Source organism: Lactuca sativa, chromosome 4 (genome assembly GCF_002870075.4).
Source record: "Lactuca sativa cultivar Salinas chromosome 4, Lsat_Salinas_v11, whole genome shotgun sequence".
In the NCBI taxonomy this organism is placed as follows: domain Eukaryota; kingdom Viridiplantae; phylum Streptophyta; class Magnoliopsida; order Asterales; family Asteraceae; genus Lactuca; species Lactuca sativa.
This window is the reverse complement of record NC_056626.2, coordinates 112,634,075-112,659,084: the sequence shown is the minus strand read 5'-3', so window position 1 is coordinate 112,659,084 and position 25,010 is coordinate 112,634,075. Positions and strand designations below refer to the sequence as shown.

General features: G+C 36.7%; 1 protein-coding gene and 1 non-coding gene across 2 annotated transcripts; one reads left to right on the top strand and one right to left on the bottom strand.

The window, feature by feature from the left end:
• Nucleotides 1-3,208: 3,208 nt before the first annotated feature.
• LOC111887740 (uncharacterized) lies at nucleotides 3,209-4,893 on the bottom strand. The gene is made up of 3 exons (XM_023883903.3): nucleotides 4,264-4,893; nucleotides 3,661-3,867; nucleotides 3,209-3,532 (listed from the first exon to the last, which is right to left on the bottom strand). The coding sequence occupies exons 1-3, from the start codon at nucleotides 4,798-4,800 to the stop codon at nucleotides 3,464-3,466; spliced, it is 813 nt and encodes a 270-aa protein (XP_023739671.1). The 5' UTR covers nucleotides 4,801-4,893; the 3' UTR covers nucleotides 3,209-3,463.
• A 7,241-nt stretch (nucleotides 4,894-12,134) lies between these two features.
• Nucleotides 12,135-12,241, top strand: LOC111887770 (small nucleolar RNA R71). Its single transcript, XR_002848915.1, has one exon. It is a non-coding gene; the product is annotated as a small nucleolar RNA R71 (small nucleolar RNA).
• Nucleotides 12,242-25,010: the final 12,769 nt, after the last annotated feature.

Genomic DNA, 25,010 nt, shown 5'->3' with positions numbered 1-25,010 from the left:
CGAGGTGCTGCCCAATTATCGTCTTAACATGTAAGTGTATAGTCACTTTCCGCTTACACATAGATATGAAATATTTTCTATAAAATACGTGCTATGTGTAATTATATTGTTTGTTTATTTGAGATGAGTGTTGAATAGATATTTTATACAAGTTTTAAATTGTATATGTATTTTTATATACAAATATGTTGGGTAAATCATGGGTAAATAAAATAGCTGATGTGTGATAAAATGATGAGAGACCTCGATGTTATTGTTGTAGTCATCTAGCGGGGTATAGATGACGACCACAGACCTTTCTAGACAGTTTAGTGGAACGCTAGCAGATTCGCAACCTGTAGGTGTTAGTGAACTATATGTTCATTGGTGTATTCCATCCCCCTCATGGTTGCCTTAAGGACATTTATGGCTGAGTAATCCCCTTAGCAGTAGTGTCCATCCCGATGATGATCCTTAGGCTAGGTCCCTTTTGATAGGTGTTTAGGGACGTAAAGTGAGGATAATGAGAATGAGTAATCAGAGTTTTTGTTAGTTGATGAAATTAATAAATTTATTGTTGGTTGATGAAAATTAATAAATTTATTATTTGTGGGTTGAAAACCCTATACGCTCACCAGGCTCTCAAGCCTGACCCACTCAGTCTTTTTTTTTTATATTACAGGTAGTGGACCCAGAGCATAGTTGGATGACAACGAGAGATTTTTGGATTATAGGCCAATATTTGTAAATAACAGTTGTAAGACTTATAATATACTGTTTTATGCTTTTGGTCTGTATCGGAACATGACATCCCGAAGTTTTGATATATAATGAAAATATATATATATTTCCTTAAGAAATGTTTGATAAATTTTTATCATGTTTTGTTTTGGAGACAAATTCTGCAACATCTTTTAAAAGATTACTTTGGTTTTATTTTAAAAGTATAAACTAAATCGGTCTTTTCTGGCCGAGAAATTTGGGGATGTCACAAACGTCTTGGCGGGGTAATCACTGGTCAAACAGCGTCGATTATGGGGTTCATGCTAATACATTACAAATACATTAGAGATCCGACTACCATTAAGGACGCCTTAGTATGGTAAATAAAACACATTATGATTAGTTAGATATCTTACAAAGATAGTAAATTAGGATTTATAAAATATCCTAAAAGATAATAAGACAGTATCGTTAGATGTTCTGCAAAAATAGTAAAATTAGGATCAATAAAATATCCTAAAAGATAATAAGATATGATCATTAGATATTCTGCAAAGATAGTAAACTAAGATTGATAAAATATTTTAAGAAAAGTTTTTCTAAAAAGAAAAATGATTCTCAATTTAATTAAACTAAATAAAATTATAAAAAGCTGTGAACTCACCAACATCAAGTTGACGTTTTCAAAAATCGCATGTATTACTAGAATGGAGCAAAGATCAAGACGAAGAAAGGATTATCAGCTTGAATACATGTAGATTTTCGTTTAGATAGATAATTATGACTGAAGCTCTGTTATTTGGGAAATCTATGTACCGTCACCATTCGACACTTTCCCGTTCGGCCGGAGAAGGTGTGACAGTGTTTGTGGTTGTGGGTACTATTGCGGATAATAGAGTAGTATACCGCCATAGTGATAAACAGGGGTGGATAAATCAGTTGATCATAAGAAGGGTTTGGGGTGTTGTTAGCAGGTGTTTTTTGGTTGTTTGAGTTGCTGGAAGAAGACATCTTGAGATTCCCGAGAGAAAGATATAGAAAGATAGAAATTGGATTTAGGTGTGGTAAATTAACGGTTGTGAGGTTTTATTTATAGGTAAAAAAATGAAAAATAAAATAAAATTTTGACCATTCAAACATTTGGAGAGTTGAAAGGAAGAGAGAGATAGAGAGGGTGCCACCAATTCTAGCCGTATGCGGCCAAACCACATTGAAGACTGTGGGGCGGTGTCCACCGTGACAATCCGTAGGGCAAACCGTGCCCAGACACTGAAGCCTTACCATTCTAATTGGAACTTGGCACAACTGTCACTCAAATGTTTGTGACCACCAAAGGGTTAATCATAAACGCTTAGGTGGAAAATCTCTGATTCTTTATAGCTCATCCATTATTCACCCACTAAAAATCCATAATAAAATAACAAACCTCCACCGACCACAATGATTGTAGTTCATCAGAGAAACCCACCCCTTGTACGTGTGTGTGGGTTGCGTCGATGGAGACTAGAACTTGGATTTAGACTTGCTTCCAATTCATCGGAGAAACCCACATATGCAAATTAACTCACTATTTTTCAGAATCAATCTAATTACATAAAATCCTTACCATCATAATTGAGAATCGACAACGATTGCATGTGATCAAAGTGGAGAAGAAGGTGAGGATTAACGAGATTATGGAAAAACAATGAAGACGAGCGTGGGGGGAAGGAAAGGAGGTAGTCAACTAGTAGGGTTTTATTGAGATTTATTTTTCTTTATCTTTAATTAAAATTAGTTTAATAAAAGTATAAAATATATAATAAAAAAATAGAAAACATAGGGACCATATGTGTAATGAGAAAAAGTCAGGGACGAAACTAGCAGATGTGGGAAACAACATAAACCATTAATGTAATTTTGTCTATTTTCTCGAAAATAACCAACGTAGATATATTTGTATACACATAATAACAATTCACATTCATTTATCAATATAAATGTATGTACCAAAGAAAATACATTGTGCATTTAGGAAAATGATAGTACCTTGCTATTGTTGATAGAAAAATATAAGCATGTTTCAATTTTGGATATACAAAAACAAAAAAAAAAAAAAAAAAAAAAAAAAAAAAAAAAAAACTGATTTTATAACGCATGTGTGGATCTTACAGGGGTATCCCCTCTCGTGGGCCTGAGGGTTGGGGGTTTCACAGCGGGACATGCTGCTTTAAAAACAGCCACATGCAAAGTCACCAAACATGAAAGATCGTGCCTGGAAAATCAACACGTGTACATACCATTTGCATTTGATACGTTTGGTTTTCCTCGCACCGGATGCGGTAGAGATTCTTAAAAGAGTAAAACGAATCATACATAATAATGTTATATCCCCTAGATCTTCGGATGTAGTCTTTAAAAGAATTAGTTTTACCATTCAAAAAGCCTTAGCAGCACAGCTTGTTGTCATCTCACTCATTGTACGATGACAATTAATTTCTAATACTTGTCCAAAAAAAATTATAACTAGATAAATATAACTACATTGCTATTATGTGTACAAAAATATAAGTACATTGCTCTTGTAGTAAAACCAAAGTACATTGCCTACATTGATAAAAAGTGTAAATAAGTTGCTACTCCCCCCAAATTGCCTTTGGTAAAATACTAAAATACCAACTCAAAACCACCATAAACTACAAGCCAATGCAGCCTCCTTTCCATCCAATCCGCATCGCAAGATGTACAATATGCTTCTCAAGTTGTACACAGCTTCACCAACCTAAGACTTTCTAAAATCTCGACTTCGAGTAGGTGATGTCGACGATTGTCTTCTGCTCAGCATTTTCCCCTAAATATAAAAAATCACAATGTTGTGAGTGTAACGTTTGCATCAAAAAATGAATTGGCAAAATAAAGAAAAACATTTGCGCATGTTATCGTTTTTTTTTTTTTTTTAAGTTTAACTATAAATAAAACCTGATATGATGACTTAAATGCTGCTCTTCTCTTGAGAAAAACCTTGAGGGCCTGTTTCTTTTTCTCCTCTGATATGAGTTTTGTTAGACTGGGTCTGTAAATGATGACAGTGCGACCAATTCGACCAACCACAACTGAACCCGTGGCTTCTTCTAATTGGGCCACCACCTCGTCTAGTTCTCCAGGACAATTGTTATGAATTTTAAGCTGTTTAATGCACAAAATAGAAACTTAATTTCATTTATATAAAGCCTCATTCTTTCAGTTCTGTCTATTACAGCATTTTAGTTTGAAAAATTAGAGCTTATGAAAATCTTCAAGTATAGCCCTAAAATATCAAGTTAAATTCAGGATTTCGACATTGTACAACCCTAGAGAGCTCTTCAAGTTAATAGTTGCGATATCTTGATAACTTGTTTTATTCTATTTAATGGAACTGTTGCAAACTTAGGAGGTGTTTGGATGTAAATTTTCAAACTGATTGCGGGATATTCAAGTGAGACAGGATAAACCCTAATCCAAAATAATAAACCCTACCCTGAATGAATAACAACAAGTAGTGAATGCTACTACAATTCGAAAGTACTCAAAATAAAGTTCTACCTTGAGAAGCTCGTTGGCTTCTAAGGTTTCGACCAACGCCGTGGCGACGGAATCAGTGACGCCAGACTTCCCCACCTGTTGAGATTTAAGTTTTTTCCCCAAACTGTGGGCGTAAGAACCCAACTCTTTCTTCTCTTTCACACTCATGCCTTTCAATTTCGACAACATTTCCTTATGCGCACTCGAAATTTTAGGATCGACTGCCTTCTCAATTGCAGTTTCGGTGGGATGATTATCATTGATTTCAACTTCTGATTCGTCGTCGCTTTCAGCGCCTTCTTCTTCAGAGATGGCAGGTTGGATTTCCGGGGAGGGGGAGGGGGAGGGGGAGGTGGAGGTGGAGAGAGATCGAGGAGTGAGAGAGCGTATAGTAGCGTGATAGATTGGTCGTCGAGGGGTTGGGAGGCATATAGAAGGAGTGCGGTTAGAGGGTTTGAGAAAAGGGGCAATATAGGAAATATGGGTGGTGGTGGGGGGCGGTGGACGTCGGAGAATACATCGTAGGATAAGAGGGGAAGATGATGATAACGCTCCCATGTTTGATCTGATAAACACGAGTTTTGCCCAAAAGATCTAGGTAACTCCCATGTTCTTGAACCTCTGTGTGGGCGGGCAATGGATCGAACCGGGTTGTTCAACACTTCAACCCATTTATTAGTTAAAAAAAAAACAATAAAATGGTTTATGGTATGCATGTTCAAACCTGACTTTTTTTGTGTTGTATTTTTGAGCTATTTTTGTTACGGATTTGATCATTCAAACCCTGATTTTTTTTGTTTTGTGATATTTTTTAGCAATGCTTTAAAAATCGATTTTTTAATTGAACCAGTCGGGTGACGTTTTTCGATAACCGGATGGTCAAACCGGTTTTATATTTTTATATGTTTTTTAATTATCCTGGATACATTGTTTACAAAACTTGTCATCTTTTTAGTATTACAAACGTAAATAGAATGCAACATATAAAAACAATCATTATAGAAGTCACAATACACGTTCACACACAATTAAACACATAACTAATTATGAATATAAATATGCTATGTAAGATTTGTTATATAAACGCAATTATAGTCACAATACACGTTTTCTAGCACAGCTAAGCTTATTTACTCTATTACTAACTAAGATTGGTCAATCCTTGCTCTAACAATTCAATGTTCACTAAATCATTAGGTAAACAAGTTCATGCAGTTAATGGTCACTAAGCTACACAGAACATGCAATCAAGCAATTAGAGAAACAAACATAAGCATGCTAGGTTATACAAATCAAACACAAGCAATTTTATCAACTAAATAAATCCATAAAAATTGAGCTATTCATAAGTTAGAAGCTTCATCTAGCTAAACAAGAGTAGCTAGATTCAGCTGCTCATCATAGCAACTAACAAACTAACACAAATTGAAGTGATAGAAAAGATGTTTTTAATAAACTAAATTATGGATTTTCACTCTTTTTGGTGTTGAAAGCCTCTTCCCAGAATTTTTTCTCTCCTCAAAATCGTCTTCTGGAACTCCTCTTTCTAGCCAAAAAGTTGCCTCTATTCGTAATGGTCAAGGATTTATATAGTTGCTGATATCCATAAATTCACGTCGTGAATAATAAGAAATTCACGTCGTGAGTTGTAGATAACCGTGTCCGTCAATGATTCCTTCACCCACGTACATATCTTCTAGAACCAACGATTCACGTCGTGAATTCCTTACGTCTCACGTCGTGAATAATCTTTTTCCAGATTTTCTTCACTTTTACTCTTTTAATTTCCAAAGTTTCTTTCTTTAACGCTTGTAGTCCATTTTCTTCAAAATGTCTTATTTTTGGCTGTAAATAACATTTAAGCTCATAAGTACCATTATTCTAAACAAAATACCAACTTTTTAATAAAAATGTACTTAAATATTGCCTAAAATTAAGTATAAATATGGCAATATCAAAATACCCCACACTTAGACTTTGCTTGCCCTCAAGCAAATTTAAACTTAAACCTTGATTACTAACATCACATAGATCAATCCGACTCCAGCTCAGCCATTATGCCAAGACCTCAACGCATGCATTTGTGTCTAAAATTTTCCTAAACTACCCCCATACTTTAAATACTCACAATCTTCATAAACACTCGCCCACTTTTTCCGAACAATGCTCATTTTATGCAACCCTCCGAATCCATCCGTAGAAAATCTCCTTATCCTCAAGGTATTTTTAGTTGAGCAACCTAAGCATACATAATCTATAATTACAATCTATGATACCACTATGGAGCTCTTTTGGAATTCTTCACTTTTTTGACATTTGATCTTTGATTTCTTTGAATTCACCACCTTTGTTGTTTGATTTCTGGTATCTTCAACTTTTTGAATTTCTTGGAATTTTGATCTTCTGATCTTCACTTTATTTGCTCCAAAATTCTTCAAACTTTTCTCGTAATTCTCTCTTTTTATTTTTTACATGTACCTTGCTTTTTTCACTCAAAACCTACATGCTTAAGCAGAGGCGCTCAACCTCAACCTTTATTGGTTAATGATAATAATTTTCCTGGATACATTTCAAGTTTAGGCTGCTAAACATATTGCATCCCTCAAACCAAACGGGGTTATGTTTTTGTTCCATGATTTCACTAAAATAAGGGAGGCCACAAATGCACTATAACGTGTATTGGCTCAACTAAACATTTGAACTTTCATTGGATCATCCCACATAACACTAGCAATTATAATTCAAATTATTATTACTAGAATCAATTATTAAAAATTTCAATTTTCAAATTTTCAATTTTTACTATCAAACTCTATCATTATCTAGCAATTTACTTTTTTCCACCCCTACCCCACACTTATTTCATACAGTGCCCTCATTGTATGCATCAAAATTAAAGAAAATTAAAGAAAAGGGAGAAAAAGGAACAGACTCCCCTGGGATAGTGGCGTGAACATCTCCAAAAGTGTGGAAAACGTGCATCTTAAATATGGACTCCAAAAATAGAAACTTGGATCTTGAACTCGCGAAATAAGGAGTGTACTGGCAAAACATGAAATCGAGTCTTCAATCGTCTTCAAATATGGTGTAAATCTCCAAAAGTAGAATGAACAATGAGGGAAAGCATACGCCACATTGTATGGTGGTAAAAATGAGCCAAAATAATCTTGAATATATTGACAAGAAGAATAGCATCAACCCATAGAAGACTAAAATCTTGAATATATTGTAAAAATCTCATATTCACGACGTGAGTGTGAGGCAATTCACGATGTGAGATCGAAACTAAGCGTATTCTGAGAACCTCCTGATAACTGACTCACGACGTGAATAATAAAAGTTCACGTCGTGAAAACTGGACAAGCAGAAAACATTGCCCAATTCTTCTTCTAATGTCTTAATGTATTAAGACTCTTCTAAAGTCATCAGTTTATGACTCTTTCGCTGACTCTCCACTCTCTTGACTCACCCCACACTTATTTTGAAAATATGGGTCTCGACTCTCGGCGTTAAACACTCTCGGCTAAAAACGTACGCATTCATAACTCGCTATCCTCTCAAGGCGCTCCTAGCAATTTCTGAGAAACAACCAACAACGGAGAATAAAAGTAACATAATATTCAAAGTAGTTCTTACAATCCCATAAAAGCAAACTAAAAACAAACTAAAAACAAATCAAACAAAATAAAAATAAATAACGATCAATCATCCTCCTCATCCTCATGTGCTCCACTGGTACCAGCTCCATCACCTCCACGGCCACCATACTCCGACCATCGTGGGCAAATCGGGTAATGATACCCTAAATAAGGCGGCTGCTCCACCCCAAGATGTCGGACAACATTCTCCATAGTGCCGCCTATCCAATTCACACTCAACGATAACTGGTCAAAGTAACCAGCCATATCACTCCTAAAAGGCGCACCAACCATGGAAGCAGGTGGATGTATCGGCTGCCCGCGGTCTCCCCTTCCTCTCATGTTCCTGCGCCTCGGTCTTGGCTCTGGCGCAGGTCGGTCGGCCGGCTGATCATCCTCACCATCTGATGGTACTATGTCCCAATGCGACCCAAAATTCCTGACCACCCGCATAGTTTCCAAATATCCTATACCAAAGTCATGCTCGTCCACACACGTCATGGATCTAGTAATATCAGGAACAACCAAATGATACGAGCAGGCCAAACACGTAACAAAATGCCCCCCACAAATGGGGCTCCCAGGGCGTGAACTCGCGGCAGACCCGGCCAGGAAACGGGCTAGAAAATACGGGATGTTGCAACAGACACCAGGTTGTAAGATGCACCATAAGAAAGATAAGTTCTGCTTAGTCACTTTGTCGCCATGCCTCTTATGGTTGATGGAAAAGGTGATAAACCGGTGGAGTAAACGATGGATCGGGGACCGAATACTGCTCTCGGGAGATACTCCGGAATTAAACATTCCGGAGGCAATATTATGCCAAAAAGAATACCCCATGACACCCTCCGCAAATCCTCTAGCAGCCCCACTCAAAAACATGCCAAACTCAGGAGTCATAGCCTCCTGTCGATCATACAGTCCTACTCTCCAAGCAAACTCAACCAGGCTGCACTCCCGGTACTCACCCCCCAAACGAAATACCAACGTCTGTGGCCAATGTGGATCTTGAACCGTTTCCTGAAATGTCATCGTTGCGAAAAACTCGACACAGAACTCCTTGTAGACACGCTCTTGTACCCGGAACAGATTCCGCCAACCGGAACAGGTAAATGAATACCCATCTCCAATAAATATCTTTGTCAAAAACGGGCCCACCCGGTCTACGAGCCCTACTTCCCTCAATCTTGTCCAATTGACTGTTGGAGCAACTGCAATTTCTCTGTTGTAGAGCCACCCCAATCTGTTGTTCCAACGGGTCAAAACATCGCGGGACATTGTCGCGGGAAAATTGTAAAACGGGTGCAAACCCGCAACCCCAGCTGGAACCTCTCTTCTTGGAGCCATTCCTGCAAAAACAAGGAAAAAAACATAGCCAAAACAAATATCCACAAATTAGACATAGAGGAAAATGAATTGTGTTCAGCCCCAGAATTCACGTCGTGAATCCTGTAAGATTCACGTCGTGAATCCACAATCCCAGAAGGCATAATCGTAATAATAGGGGGAAAATCCAGTCAAAATAACAATGGGTTTTACTCCTATACTACTTCCAAGCACTTAGCATGAACATTCAAAGGTTATTACGAACTTTGAAGAATTAATTTCGTCATTTTACTCAATTAACAAACCCTAACCCTAAGTTCATCTACTAGAGCAAAAATTAAACTTAATAATCAATAATTATTACCTTTGTTGGAAGTATTACGTAAGCAAAAGGATGATTAGTAGAATTGTCGGCTAAAATCGCAGCAATGGGGACCAAGGGGGGACCAATTTCTGCTTCCACTTCGTGAACAATAAACAATTGAAGGGTTTACTTGTTTCTAGGGATTTATTCTGTGGTCCCGTACTTTTGAAAATTCACGTCATAAGTGTTGTAAGATTCACGTCGTGAATTGTGTCTGGGCTTAAGTTTGGGCCATGTACTCATGGACCGATCTTGGGCTTGTTAGTCTAATGGGCTAAGCCATATCATGGATTATTTGTCCGGTTCATTCATAATTCACGTCGTGAATTAAGTCTGGAAGAGAAAAATCAATTTTCACTTTAAAATAAGTTCTCAATTATTACTACTTTCATTTTAAGGTCCCTACATTATGTTTTAATAGAGTTGGATGACTTGATCTAAGTTTTTAAAACTAAAATGCAAAAAGAAAAAGAAACAATAATTTGCAAACCAAACTCGGGTTGCCTCCCGAGAAGCGCTTCTTTTTCTTGGAATCTTGAGCTGGACTCCGTGCCTCCTACGTTGAGTCCTCGGAAGAATCCACCACTAGGATCTTTTGTTCCTTGAATCGCCTCTTGTAAGCTTGAACTCGCCTTTTGTATGCCTTCTCTGAATTATCTTTTTTAACTTTGACCTCTTTTTCAATCTTGCGTTTGGTCCCTTTAGTTTCTTCCTTGCACTCCATATCATCTTCCTCCTCTTTCACCACCGGCTTTGTCACTCTTGAAGTGACCTCCTCTTCATCACTTGTCATCTCCTCCTCCTCTTTGCTCCCCCAAGAAGGTGGACTCTTGTAAGCTATGACTTCTACCAAAAATGGAACAGATGCTCTAGGATTTGTTCTTTTGACTTGATGAACTGCCTTGATCTCTTCTTCCATAAGCTTTTCCAGTTCTTCAAGTTCATTATCTTCATTGATTGTGAACACCTCTTCTTGAACATGTTCCTTTGGGAAGCCATCTTCTATCCCAAAAACTTCTTTTTCATCTCCAACTCTCAAGGTGAGCTTAGACTCGCGGATATCAACCAAAGCTCCAGCAGTGTTTAGCAATGGATGGCCAAGGATAATTGGAACATTGGGATCTTCCTTCATATCCATTACTACAAAATCTATTGGAAAAACAAAATTTCCAATTTTCACCAAAATATCCTCCACTTTGCCCCGGGGTTGTGTCACTGAACGGTTCGCCATGTGAATTGTCATTTTTGTAGCCTTCATCTTCTGAATTTCCAATTTTTTATAAAATGAAAAAGGCATCAAATTAATGCTAGCCCCAGAATCGGCTAAAACATTAACCTTCAATTTATTACCAAACTCACACGGAAGAGTGAGGCGTCCAGGATCCCCTATATTCTCTGGTGTCTCTCCCAACACAGCTTTTGAGCTTTGTTCACTTAGAACCACCTTAGACTGCTTCTTTGATTGCTTGCGAGTGTCTATCAAATCTTGCAGTAATTTTTGATGCTCGGGAGTTTTGGATAAGGACTCGACAAAGGGAGTATTAATCGGGATCCCCTTCACATGCTTGACAAACTCTCTATGCTCTCTCTCCAGTGGACTAAGGGTAGCTTGGGAAGGAAAAGACAAAGGCGGCTGATAAACCGAACCAACTACATATTTTTTCTGTTCATTACGGGCCCACGTCGTGAACATATAAGGTTCACGTCGTGAATTCTGGAACTCAACAGCTTCATGATTTTCGAGCTTGGTCTTCTTCATCTTTGGATCGGGCTGCTGTGGTTCTTCTTCCAATGCCTCCAGGAACTCAGAGATGGCTTCTTCTTCGATGTCTATGGCCATTACATGAGATTGGGTCTTTGTTTCAGTATTTTTCGGGGATAACTTCTCATGAACTAGAGTGGCTAATTGTCCAACTTGAACTTCAAGGTTATGGATGGAGGCTTGCTGATTCTTAATAAAAGTTTGTTGTTCCATAATAGCAGAATCAGTGGCATCGTGTCTCTTTTCCGAAGCTTCCATAAACTTCATCAACATAGTTTCTAGATCGGGTTTCTTCTCGGCTGGTGGCTGCTCCTTTTGATAAAAGCCTCGACCTGTCTGCCTATACTTCTCTTCTTTTTGCTTCTTATATTCTTCATATGGCAGCCACTCCTTCTTCGGTTTCCTCCAGTCCTCATCAAACTTATCCCCACTCGAGTAGCATACTTGAGCTTTTCTGTTCCCAAACTCATCTATATTGCAGTCCTTGGTCAAGTGTGGACCACTACATCTCTTGCAACCCACTCTTATGGCATGTATTGACTGGTCCATTTGTGTTATCTTTCGATCCAAATTATTTAGCATAGCCATCACAGCTGCTATTTCTTCAGTTTGGGCCCCTCCACTGCCTTTGATTCCATCTTGCCTAGGGTTGTGGTATTCGTGAGAGTGCTTCGCGAATTCTTCAATCAGCTCCTTGACTTCCCTTGGATTTTTCTTTGTCAAAGGTCCTTGAGAATCAAGGAGTTGTCTCGTCATAACGTTGACCCCATCATAGAAGATTGACATCTCTTGTTGCACATTCAGATCATGCTGAGGGCAATTTCTGAGCAAGCCCTTGTACCGCTCCCATGCTTCGTATAATGACTCCCCCAGCTGTTGCTCAAAGTTGTCTATTGCTTTCTTGAGTTTGGCTATCTTGGATGGCGGGAAAAACTAGTCCAGGAACTGCTCACGTATTTGAGCCCAAGTGGTAATTGTACCCAGCAACGGCGCCAAAAACTTGATGTGCACAAAAGTACCCGGTGGAAGTGACTTTAACCACTCCTTAGCAGCTCCTTTGAAGGTGATGGGAAGCATCCTAAGCAAGATTGTGTTTCTATTGACATTTGGGACATTAAAGTAATCCGCAATGTCGTTGACTTCATCTAGATGCTTAAAAGCATCCTCATGATCTTTCCCGAAAAATGGGATGTCCTTCAGTGCAGTCAATATGTGCCCCTTCAACTCGAATGTGGCAGTGGCAGGTATTGCGGGTTGGACTAAACCGGGACCCACATCTTCTCGGATCCGCTTCTTGTAAGCTCCCATGGACATCTCTTCAATTGCTGCCATCTCGTTCCTTGGCTCGTTCTCGGGTTCGCTCGTGTGTTCTTCAAATTCCGGCTCGGTATCATATTCGGACTCGGTTTGGACAGGTGTTTGATCCAAGTGCTCAAAATTGCTCTTGTGCCTCGCGGATGAACTTGACTCTCCTGTCTTCTTTCCCGACTTCCTTGAAAAAGCTGACTTCAATTTTTGTAAGGGCGTCTTTTTCTTGTGAATTGCAGACTCAGGATCTTCAAGTGGTGGCACCAAGGGTGTGTTTGAGCCTCTGGTCATGAACTCCTGCAACTTGCTAAACTAAAAAAACGTAAAACTGAACTAAAATAAGAAAATACTAAAAACAGAAATCTCAGCTTTCACGTCGTGAATTTATTAAAACTCGCGTCGTGAATTCTGTGACAGAAACAGAAAACAAAATTTTTGTTATATGCTAACCAACTAATAACAAATAAATAACTAATTAACTTTTTGCAGATTTTATTCCACAAAAAGGGGGTCGATTAATCTAATGCAACTAAATAAACTAATAATCTAAGCCGTTCCCCGGCAATGGCGCCAAAAACTTGATGTGCACAAAAGTACCCACTAATTTTAATATTTATAACCTAACAAACTTAAACTAACTATGCACTTATAGGCAGTGTACCTAGTCAGATTACAGTATAGTTTGGGTAAATCGGGTGTCGATCATAGGGAATGGTGTTACTAATTAATCTACTTACTATTAAATTAACCTAATTATTAACAAGTTTAAAAGGGGGTTTATCTGATTTTACAAGATCAGATGAACTTAAATCAAATTCAATAAGTAAAAACACACTCTTGTTTAGTTTGAATCCACTTCTTCCTTATGACTAGCTAGTGATTATGGATTATTAAGTTGGTTTTAGTTGTATTAGTAATTTAGTTCTAACTTTACCAATAATTAACTAATTCATGTCAAACCATGTATGTTCACACACAATTAAACACATAACTAATTATGAATATAAATATGCTATGTAAGATTTGTTATATAAACGCAATTATAGTCACAATACACGTTCTCTAGCACAACTAAGCTTATTTACTCTATTACTAACTAAGATTGGTCAATCCTTGCTCTAACAATTCAATGTTCACTAAATCATTAGGTAAACAAGTTCATGCAGTTAATGGTCACTAAGCTACACAGAACATGCAATCAAACAATTAGAGAAACAAACATAAGCATGCTAGCAGGGCCGGTCCAAACATATATGGGGCCCGGGGCGAAAAGAAAAAAGGGTCCTCAAAGACAAATATAATAAAAATTAAAAAAAATATCATTTATTCTTCATTATAGACGTGTTTAATTAGCAATAACAAGCAAGCCAAATTCTTTATCTTTTGAGCTAACTTGAGTTTGAACCAACTTTAGGTCCTAAAAATCATTTAGGGACATTTTTTTTATATATATACACTACATAGCCTAAAAATTTTGGGCCCCCTGAGACGTAGGCCCTGGGCGGTCGCCCGGGTTGCCCACCGTCTGGACCAGTCCTGCATGCTAGGTTATACAAATCAAACACAAACAATTTTATCAACTAAATAAATCCATAAAAATTGAGCTATTCATAAGTTAGAAGCTTCATCTAGCTAAACAAGAGTAGCTAGATTCAGCTGCTCATCATAGCAACTAACAAACTAACACAAATTGAAGTGATAGAAAACATGTTCTTAATAAACTAAATTAAACTAAATTATGGACCTTCACTCTTTTTGGTGTTGAAAGCCTCTTCCCATAACTTTTTCTCTCCTCAAAATCGTCTTCTGGAACTCCTCTTTCTAGCCAAAAAGTTGCCTATATTCGTAATGGTCAAGGATTTATATAGTTGCTGATATCCATAAATTCACGTCGTGAATAATAAGAAATTCACGTCGTGAGTTGTAGATAACCGTGTCCGTCAAGGATTCATTCACCCGCGTACATATCTTTTAGAACCAACGATTCACGTTGTGAATTCCTTACGTCTCACGTCGTGAATAATCTTTTTCCAGATTTTCTTCACTTTTACTCTTTTAATTCCCAACGTTTATTTCTTTAACGCTTTTAGTCCCTTTTCTTCAAAATGTCTTATTTTTGGCTGTAAATAACATTTAAGCTCATAAGTACCATTATTCTAAACAAATTACCAACTTTTTAATAAAAATGTACTTAAATATTGCCTAAAATTAAGTATAAATATGGCAATATCATGCGCTAAGGTGCGCCATGACGTGAGGCGTGGCTTCGCCGTTACGAAAACCTTCATAACGTTGCTGTTAGGCGTGACGCGTGGCAAGGCGTGATATGACGTGCCATGGCGCGTTATGGCGTGTTATGGCGCGTGTTTTTTCGTTTGAGACATAGTTTTTTGCTTTTTGTTATGTCTTTTCAAATTGGAGATACAAGTATTGTGGTTTTTGTTAACTTTTTGTTATTAGTTATTGATCTAACACTTCTAAAAAGTAGTTATATTTAATATAAATTTATATTTATGTGGTAATATAATTTTAAAGTAATACAAAATTTCCGCCTTACATCACGCTTTGAAAAACGCCATGGCTCGCCATGACTCGTTAAGCTTGAGGCTTGGCCTTGCCGCCACGCCACGCCTCACGCCATTTAGAACCTTGTATAATATACTTAATTATTTATTATTTAACACACACATGTGATTATTACTACATATATATCTTAAATTTTCAGTCATTATTCACGAAGTGAGACCATTATGTGTTTTTCATTTTTTGTGTATTCACATGTATCCAATTTTGTTATATATTTAATCAACTTATGATTTTATCTTATGATTTTAACATATATAATTTCCCTAAAAATATTTTCACATAAAATTCCAAATCCGAGTACTCCCGAGTATTTGCTACTCGGTAGTCGGCCGAACAGGTACCGAGTAACGAGTTCTGCAACCTTCCCAGTACGTGGTTCTTTTGGTTGTCCAACGTATAAAAATATGACTATGTTGATTAAATCATATTTTTCATACTAGTTTATATTTAAAAAAATTGTACTTATTATCAACTAGAGCTGCTATATAATTAGGCAAATGAACCGATTCGTTTGACAATATAGAGATGGTAAATACGGGTTGTCGAACACTTGGGGAACGAGAATGATTTAAGATTAAAATATCTACTATTAGTCAACTATATAAATAAAGTAAAAGAGAATGTTTTTTCTGATTTTAAAGTTCAGAAAACTACTTAGAATCAACTTTTAAATAATTATAAAGTAAACAACTACTTAAACTTCTAACCTTCATATCTTCTTTGTTTTTTGTCCGAATTCGATGGTCTTTTTATCCACACGAAGGTGGGAACATACTCTACAACTCTGTTAAGTCATTTTCATACCAACTCAATACACGTCTTGATCTGTTAAGTCACAAACTTGGCATAAAAACATAACATTTTCCATTTTATCCTTTTGGCCAAAATGCATATTCTCATACATTTTTTCTCTTTAACTTACTCATCTAAACTCTTTTAAGTGACTCAAACACTTATTAGCCGTTTTTGTGAAGTCACAACTAATCTCATCTCTTTGTTATAATTGACGATTTTACCCTTTTGGTCACTATTTGACTAAAAGTTAACTTTCTTTAAATTTCAGGTTCTTACATATAGAATCATATGTCGTTAGCAAATATCATTTTATAATGATTCTATGACATAAATATCTGTTAATCTTACCACATAAGTTGTTAATGTCTCATAACATGAAAACCAACCAATCCTTCTGGTAATGCTCGGGGACAACAACAATGGGAGTAACCAATTGTTTTGAAGTGATTATGTCCTATGTTGTTGCTAATTTGGACAAATAACGAACATGTAATATGGAAAATAAAATCGGTCATGCTATAGAACAATAAACAATTTTATACTCACACTACTAGAAAAACAATCTTTTATGACGCTTATTGCGCGTCGTAAAACGCTCAGACGACGCGCAAATGCGTGTCAAGAAATGCCCTGTCATAAAGAGAGACGACGCGCATTTACGACGCGCATTATGACGCGCATTTACAACGTGCGATTATGACACACAATGCGTATCGAGGAAGGCTCTGTCATAAAGGAAGATTACACGCATTTGCGTGTCGTAACCTTACGACGCGCGTGTTTATGACACGCAATGCGTATCAAGGAAGCCCTGTCAAGAAAGGCCATGTCATAAATGAAAACGACACACATTTTTGCGTATCGTAATTTTAATTTTTTTTAAAAAAAAATTATTTATAGATTTACTGATTTTCATATTAAATTTGCATTTCATGTCTCATAATAGAAAATAAAATATCATATACAAAAAATACAATACATTGTACAAAAGTTAATGTCATACAAATAATCATTCCAATAGTAGACAAATGTAATACATCAAATAATCATTCCAATAGTAGACAAATGTAACATTTCAACATTTTTTATATAATTAACTAAATTATTAGCCAAATTTTTTAAAATACCAACATACTTTTCTATGAAGAGCATTAACACTATTATTTTCCATCAAAAACTTCAAAACCTGCATAATTAAATTAATGTGTAATCAGCTACAGGTCAATAAGATAGGTTTAAGCAAAAGAGTTTCATAATAGTAAGATTTTACTTACCACTGTTGTTAATGACATTGAAAGAAGCAGCCCAACAAACACCCCCTCAGAAGGATTACTACCACATAACTGTTGATATTTGATACTTTATTACTAAATGAAACCAAAAACAAAGTTAAAAAGTCAACAAAATCAGAAGGTTTTAGTCAAACATACAGAGGTTGTAATTCCAAATACTAATTTCAGAATTTGCAGACAAGTTGCTGAATTGACATACAAAAGGCACCATTAGCTTTGAGAAATAAGAATCCGACTTTTAACTTGAAAAGAAATTACCCGTGGATTATCTCCTGCAGATGGACCAGTAGTCAGCAGCAAGCTTTGAGAAATAAGAATCCGACTCCATTAGCTTGGAGAGCGCATCATATTCCATCATTTCACCTATTATACATGAAATTTTACTATTTTTTAGAGGGTAATTGTGTCATTTTATGAGATATATGGGTTTGTGAAGAATAAGATACATACCAGAGGAAAGGACCATGACCATGTCACTATCTATAACAGTTGGAATCCTATGAGCAACTGTTCCAAGTAAAAAATATATAAACCATGAGTTTCTTCTTCAAGAAAAGTAATATATTTGAATCAAAGAACTAATCAATATTCATTGCAAAAAGAAACTCCAAAAAGGTCATATTATGATAAAAATAAGGCACATGTGATAAGATCCCACGCTTATGAGATTTATGTTATTTTTGTCTGTTTCCATACTACAACAAAAAAAACCACCAACTTGCTAAATCAAACATATTCTGCTCCTACAGAAAAGAGGGGTGTGCTATTTTTGTCCCATTATTTTTATATTTTTATATTTTTATTATCCCACAGACAAAAACACAACACAGTAATGAAGATTCTCTCCTACTTAAAGAAACATTTGATAAAAATTACTGCCAATCCAAGATACTTATCCAATAATATCGCCAAAGATGATTTTCATAATCTACTAATAACAATCAAATAAAAAAACACAACCTAAATAAAACATAGACCATGAAATTTGAAATTAAGAAAGGACTACAGAACCACAAGATATACAAAAACATTGTTCCAAGATAGTTGTATGCATCTTAACAGAGTAAAATTCACATTTCATTCAATCAAAGATATTCGTATTCTTATTCCAATACACGATCCATAGGCCAGCATATAATTCATTTCCATGTGTATTTGGCCCTAAAAGTATACCTATCACCTACCATCAAACCATGCTATATCAAAGAGAGAGAGAGAGAGAGTGTAAAACATTAAACATGGTTAATGAATATGAAAATTTCTTGAAACATTCAGCCAAAATACCTCTGAAACACTTGTTCATGTTGCTTGTGACATAGAAAGATGTAGCATGCTTCTTTTGCAGTGTGACATAGCTCAGGAGCAAAAAGGTAATTTGACAGAGAAACTTGATTATCTTACCATGTATGAGCAGAAGGCAAACAACCAGAGGGTATAAGCATCATACAGCAGACACCCCAGATAGCCACTTTGTTATGACTACAATATCATGTCTCCACTCATGTTCACATTGCCAACAACTAGCATCTTTAACAAAACTAGTTGCTCCCTGTAGTATCATTAAACATGTCAATATCAATATCAGTGTGTTAGTGTGTCAACCTAAAGAACTTGGCAAGATAATTTCAGCTCAAACATAAAGAATGGTTAAAGTACTAAACCCAATTAGATATTACTAATAGTCAACTGAAGTAAAAGCGAACATGAAAATGAAGTCACCTAAAAGAATTTCACACACAATACCTGCTATGACATTGAATACGGTTGACTCGGTAGGTCGTTCAGGGATCACAATATGTATTGGAATCCAAAATGGTGGATTTTCATTAGAACTATAAGAAGGAAAATAAATCTTAGAATGAAATGTATTAAGTATTAACCACAAAGAAATTTTTTCAAATTGTGGAAGGTTAACATGAAATTGTGTGCACATCTTAATATGCCTCCTGAAACAGAACTAGATGATAAAACTTGAAACTTTACCAATAGTCCAATACACAACGTATGTCTGCTGTAACACCGTAAAAATTTAAACAATTTTTCGCATTTGTAAACACATTTTTAACAAAACCATTCATTCATAAAATGTCATAGCATCATGTTTTTGTTTCACAAAATGTCTCCAAAGATCAAAATACATCTAATCCCATATGTGTGTGTACGAATCAAGCCGGCGCCTTCCCGTGGTCATCACTGGTACCTGAAACACATAACACTGAACACTGTAAACATAAGCTTAGTGAGTTCCCCAAAATACCACACTAGCACATAATAGCCACTCGAGGCTGTAACTCTATTGACCCTCCGGTCAATGTGTCTCAGTGGGGCCCTCCAGCCCCAACTCTCTGTGGGCCCTCTGGCCCTAACTCTAGGGACCCGAAAGTCCCAACTCTGTAACTCTGAATCATGCATATCACATATCACAATAAATCACAACACATAAATAACATGCAATCACACTGGCATATAACTCTATAGTACTCTGTCACATAACTCTATTACCACACTAGGTAAAGTATAGTGAGAAGACTCACCTCGGGTATCTCGGTAAATCTCTGACTCGGTAAACGCTGGCCTAGCCTCCGCCTAATCATATGAAATAAACACTCTATTTAATATAACTCTCAAAGGCTAACTATGCTCTCTTATGACACTCTCAGAAGGGTAAAAGACCATTTTACCCCTCTCATAACTCAAAGGCCCCACAATAGACCATACCCTAAAACTCAACCAAAAGTCAACTCTCCGGGTTACGCTGCACGTACCAGATGTGTACGCTGAGCGTACCCAGCTGCGTCTCAGAATCGGGGAACGCCATCCAGTACGCGGCGCGTACTAGGGATTACGCCCGACATACTCCCCTGCTTCAGCCCTTTAGCTCTCGACGTCTTAAACAGTTAAGACCTACATCCAAATTTTAGATCTGACCACATCTAAGCCCCTTAATCCATAAAGTTGACGACTTTAAGCCTTTGCATGGCTGAACAAGTCACCAACTCCCACAATGATCCAACCTTTAACTCTAGAAGGCTTGTTACACATGCATGACTCCAAACTAACATCCAAGATGGAAACTTTATGGCTCTAAATCACTAATACCACTGAAAAGGGATAGATCTCGGACCATGGAGCACTTTACACTCATAAAGTCTCCACCTTTGGGGTTTTTAGCCCTAGAAAGGGCACATACATCAACAACCAAAAGAAGAGGAAAGTTTTGAACTTTATACCTCCAAGTGTAGCCCTTTACTCTGTAGATCTCAGATCCAAAATGGCACCTCAAGCTTTAGCTTCCAAGAACTTCCTTCCTTCTTCTTCACTAAGTCACTAAAGCACCACAAAGCTCAAATCAACACTCTCACACACTAAGGATGATGGGGCTCTCTTTTAGGGTTTCACTCACTGATATGGAGGCTGAGAAATGAGCCTTAACACCCTTTAAATAGTGCACAAGATGGATTAGGGTTTTTACATTTGGGTCGGGTACGCCCGACGTAACTCTAGGTACGCCCAGCGTACCTTGGCGACTCCGCGTCCAAATTAAGCGTATGAGTACGCGCAACGTACCCCTCTAGTACGCCCAACGTACTCACTTGCTATAATCCCTCCACTCAAGGACTAAACATGCCCACTTAACAAAGAACAAGGATGAAAGAAATGTACCTGAATCCTGGGGTGTTACATCTGCCAATGTCACATGGTTGGAATACAAATAATATTTCATTACCTTGGTATACGTGCACAACTCTCAGATGCACATGCTATGGCATTCAGCTTTCCACTCCAAGCAACAGGACTGTTAAAGCACTAAACCCAATTAGATATTACTAATAGTCAAGTGAAGTAAAAGAAATCCACACACATCAGTCAATTATGAATGGTCAAGAACTACAGTGGATACATTTGATTACATCAAGATTAGGGGGTATTTAGGATTGCTAATAATTATAAGGTGCTTTAGTGCTTATTAGCTTATTGCGGTTTACTACATCCAATAAGCTAGTAACAGCTTCTGTTTGTTGACTTAAAAAAACACTTTTGGAGAAGTTGTTTCATTAATTTATCATCTCTTTGTGGTTAGGTACCGCTAATAAGCTAATTTGAATGTTTGGATATGTGGTTTTATTTTAACTTATCAGCTTATTGTGTATTAGCATCACAAAAGCTAACCCAAACACTTTTTCTTAAGCTGTGTTTGGTACCTCATAAGCTAATAAAAACTTTTTTTTAAAGTTGTTTTGAATTAGCGATCCCAAAACACCCCTAGATAGAGAACATCAAGATAGGCCTGCATACCAACCAAATCAGTTGGAAGATACAACTCACTTTACTAAACCTAATAAAAAGGTAATAAAAAAATCCACCTAAATGGCCACACAAATTGTACTTCCTGTCATCCAATCAAATGAAATAGCACCTAATTTGTTTGTTTAAAGTCGATCAGGCAATTTTCCAGTACCAGCTGACATTGACTTCTATAATTAATTTTCCAGTACCAGCCAACATTGGTGAGAGATGGCGTAATAGATCAAGATTCTTAAATGTCAATCTTATGTTTTAAATATGATACTTGCAGCAATTACCAAAGGTCTATTTGGTTCCCTGATGGGATGAAATGCAAAGAGTAAGTCAAATATATGAAAACTAGAAATCAAATTATAGCTTTTTTGGTGAAAGATGGCGTAATAGATCTAAACTAAAAAAAAAGATGCACTGATTCTCATTTGATTGCACTGATTCTCATTGGGTTTATAAATTATGGGAAGGGTAAATAGGTGGCTTTAAAAAGGTTTTAATTCTGAAAACATGATTGTTTAAATTGAATACACCTGATCAAAAAATGGCTACATATGTATCACAATGATCCACTAGTGCTTTGATCTATTAAAAATTATGAATATCACCAAGGGAATTGGGTCTGATCTATTAAAAACTATGAATAAGCATCCTTAAGATCAGCTTATAACAAAAATTAATTATATATATAACAAGGGTATTTTGGTACTTTAGTAGAATAAAAAAGAAATAACGCCTTACCATGCTGCAGGCTGATACTTTTTCAGGCTTTCTTGCTGAATTTTGAACCACATTTTCAATCCTTTCACTAATAAACCTAAATCCAATAAAAGAAAGAAATAAAGAACACTACAAGCAAGCATTTCCCTCACTATGTAACGATATAAAGAACAATTCAGATCCTCATGTCTGAATGTTAAAGATATGAACCCATCCATAAGATGCTGTAGAACCTACAAGAGGTAATGAGCACTAGTTCATCTGGACCTTATTTGTAAGGGGTAATACGGGAATACCAAAGATCAGTGACCCATTCTGAAACTATGTGTTTTGTGACTTGATCCATTGCATCTTCAACAACTGGAGAGTTGACTTTTTTTTCTCCATTCTGACTTTCCTGAGATGGATTTAGGGTATAAGGTTGGTTTTTTGACAGAAAAAACATGGGTTGTTGGTGGGTTTTTGTTATATGATGCAACTTTTCTCTTCATGTCATAATCCAATGTGAAGTAACGAAGAACAATAAGTAAGGATAATACAACTGGCAAGTTTATTAACACTGAAGCGCTTGTCACTGAAATAAATTTAAAATCAATGTGTGTGATCAATGATCATGTCATTAATCAGAAAGATACAAAAATTATCTAAGAGCTTCCAATTAAAAGTTTGATCGTGCTTCCCAGTTAGCTATCCTTCATTAGGAAAAATTCAACCACACTGACACCAGGTTTTAATTGAATTAACGAAAGACAAACAAGAAGGGGATAATGATCTAAATTCGCATTCAAACAACTAATAGCCCTAAATGTATCAATCAACAAGTGAAGAATTGTCAATTTTGTAAAAAATTGGGTAAAGAGAAGAGGCACAATCGTGAGAAGAATTCTAAAAGAGGGAACTTACAAGACATGAGATACGAGAGTCCAATAACGCACATGGACAGGAAAACAATCCGTTTCTTGGCCTCATCGATAAGGTCTCGAGCAGTCACCATTTGCATGCCAGTGCTCATTTTCTGAGACTCTGATAAGATCAATCTTCAACGCTATAAATTCTTTACATAAATTCAACAAAATCGTGACCCAATCTTGCAATCTGATAACTTTCTCGAAGCAATTGCAACAACGATTCTAGATCCATGAATCGATTGTGACGCGTTCGTTTCTGTACAACCCACAAGACCCGCCATTGTTCACATCTTTGGATCTGTGAGCGCAATGCTACCGTGTATTTCGATTATTCAACCATCGATGGGTTTTCCACCCATACCTGAAAACCTAGGTGATTTTTCCCGTAGAATCCTGCATATGGATTCAAAGACTCGTCAGAAGCCAGAATTAGGGTAGTAATGAACATATGAAGGTCAATGAGGAATATGAATGAATTTAACCGCATAAATACAATCAGCTTTAGAAGAGTAAAATCGATTAAAATAAGCATTTTTCATGTTTCTTCTCTTTCGTCTCTATCTCAGCTGAGATAGAGACGAAATAGAAGAAATTTCTACCTTATTTTCATGTTCATAGGCATTAGACCATTAATTATCACCAATAAATTCATTAGTATCGCATGTTTTGGTTCCCAAATCAGAAAAAGAATCAAATTCGTCCCAGAGAAGAAATAAGCCCTAGAGAAAGGGAAAAGATAGTTAGAGACAGCGAGGGAGGGAGGCATAAGACAACGACAAACTTCATCATCTTCTTCCACTGCCTGGCGGTGTGTGATTCGCGGCGACGACGTGATTAGGGAAAGAGGGAAAAAACCATCGAAATCGACAACGCCATCTCCGAAATTGACCGGAAAGCACCTCCGTTCATTATCACCGGCAGATCCATCCTAGTCTCCCTTCTTTCCGTCACTTCTCACAATAGAGAAACAATAGGGGAGAGTCGATTGTGAAGATGAAGAAAAGAAGGTAGAAAAGAAAAGCGGGTTTTCAAAATTTTTGGGTTTCGTTTTCTCCCGTTATCTTCTCAAGGCGCGTTTCACTAAAATTATAAAGCGACATCTCTAGAAGACGCACGTTTAAGATAGAGCGCCCTCCGTGTTTTTAATTTTTTTTCTTGAGACACTAATTTAAGGGCACGCAAAAATGCGTGTCTTCTATCCTTCAAATTTTGGAAGTCTGACATTATTTTTAGGGACGCCCAAAAATGCGTAACGTGAATCAGCGAGTGTCATTGTTTGCACGTCATTAAAGACTATTTTTCTTGTAGTGTCAATAGTTGTTGACCACTTATGAGTTATTGGTGTCAAAATGTATTAATTCTACCTCCTAATCTACTTTTTGGTAATTACATTGAGTTGACTGTGAACATTGCTATACTCGACAATACGAACCGGAGAAAGAGAAAAATAGGAAATAACAATAAAGGCTTTAACAACCACCTTTACCTACAAAATAATATATATATATATATATATATATATATATATATATATATATATATATATATATATATATAATCGTCACTGATAGATCAGGATTCCATAATCGAATCTAACACTTGAAAAAGATGACTCGTGATTAAGAAGGAGAACGAAGACGGAGAGGAAAAAAATAGTAGGAATACCAAATGATATCGGTATTTGAATCGACAAGTCAGCCGACCCAAATTTGTAAAGCAAACAGTCTCCTTAAAAAGCCTAACATCCACCGGTTAAAAGTCAGTTGATAATAT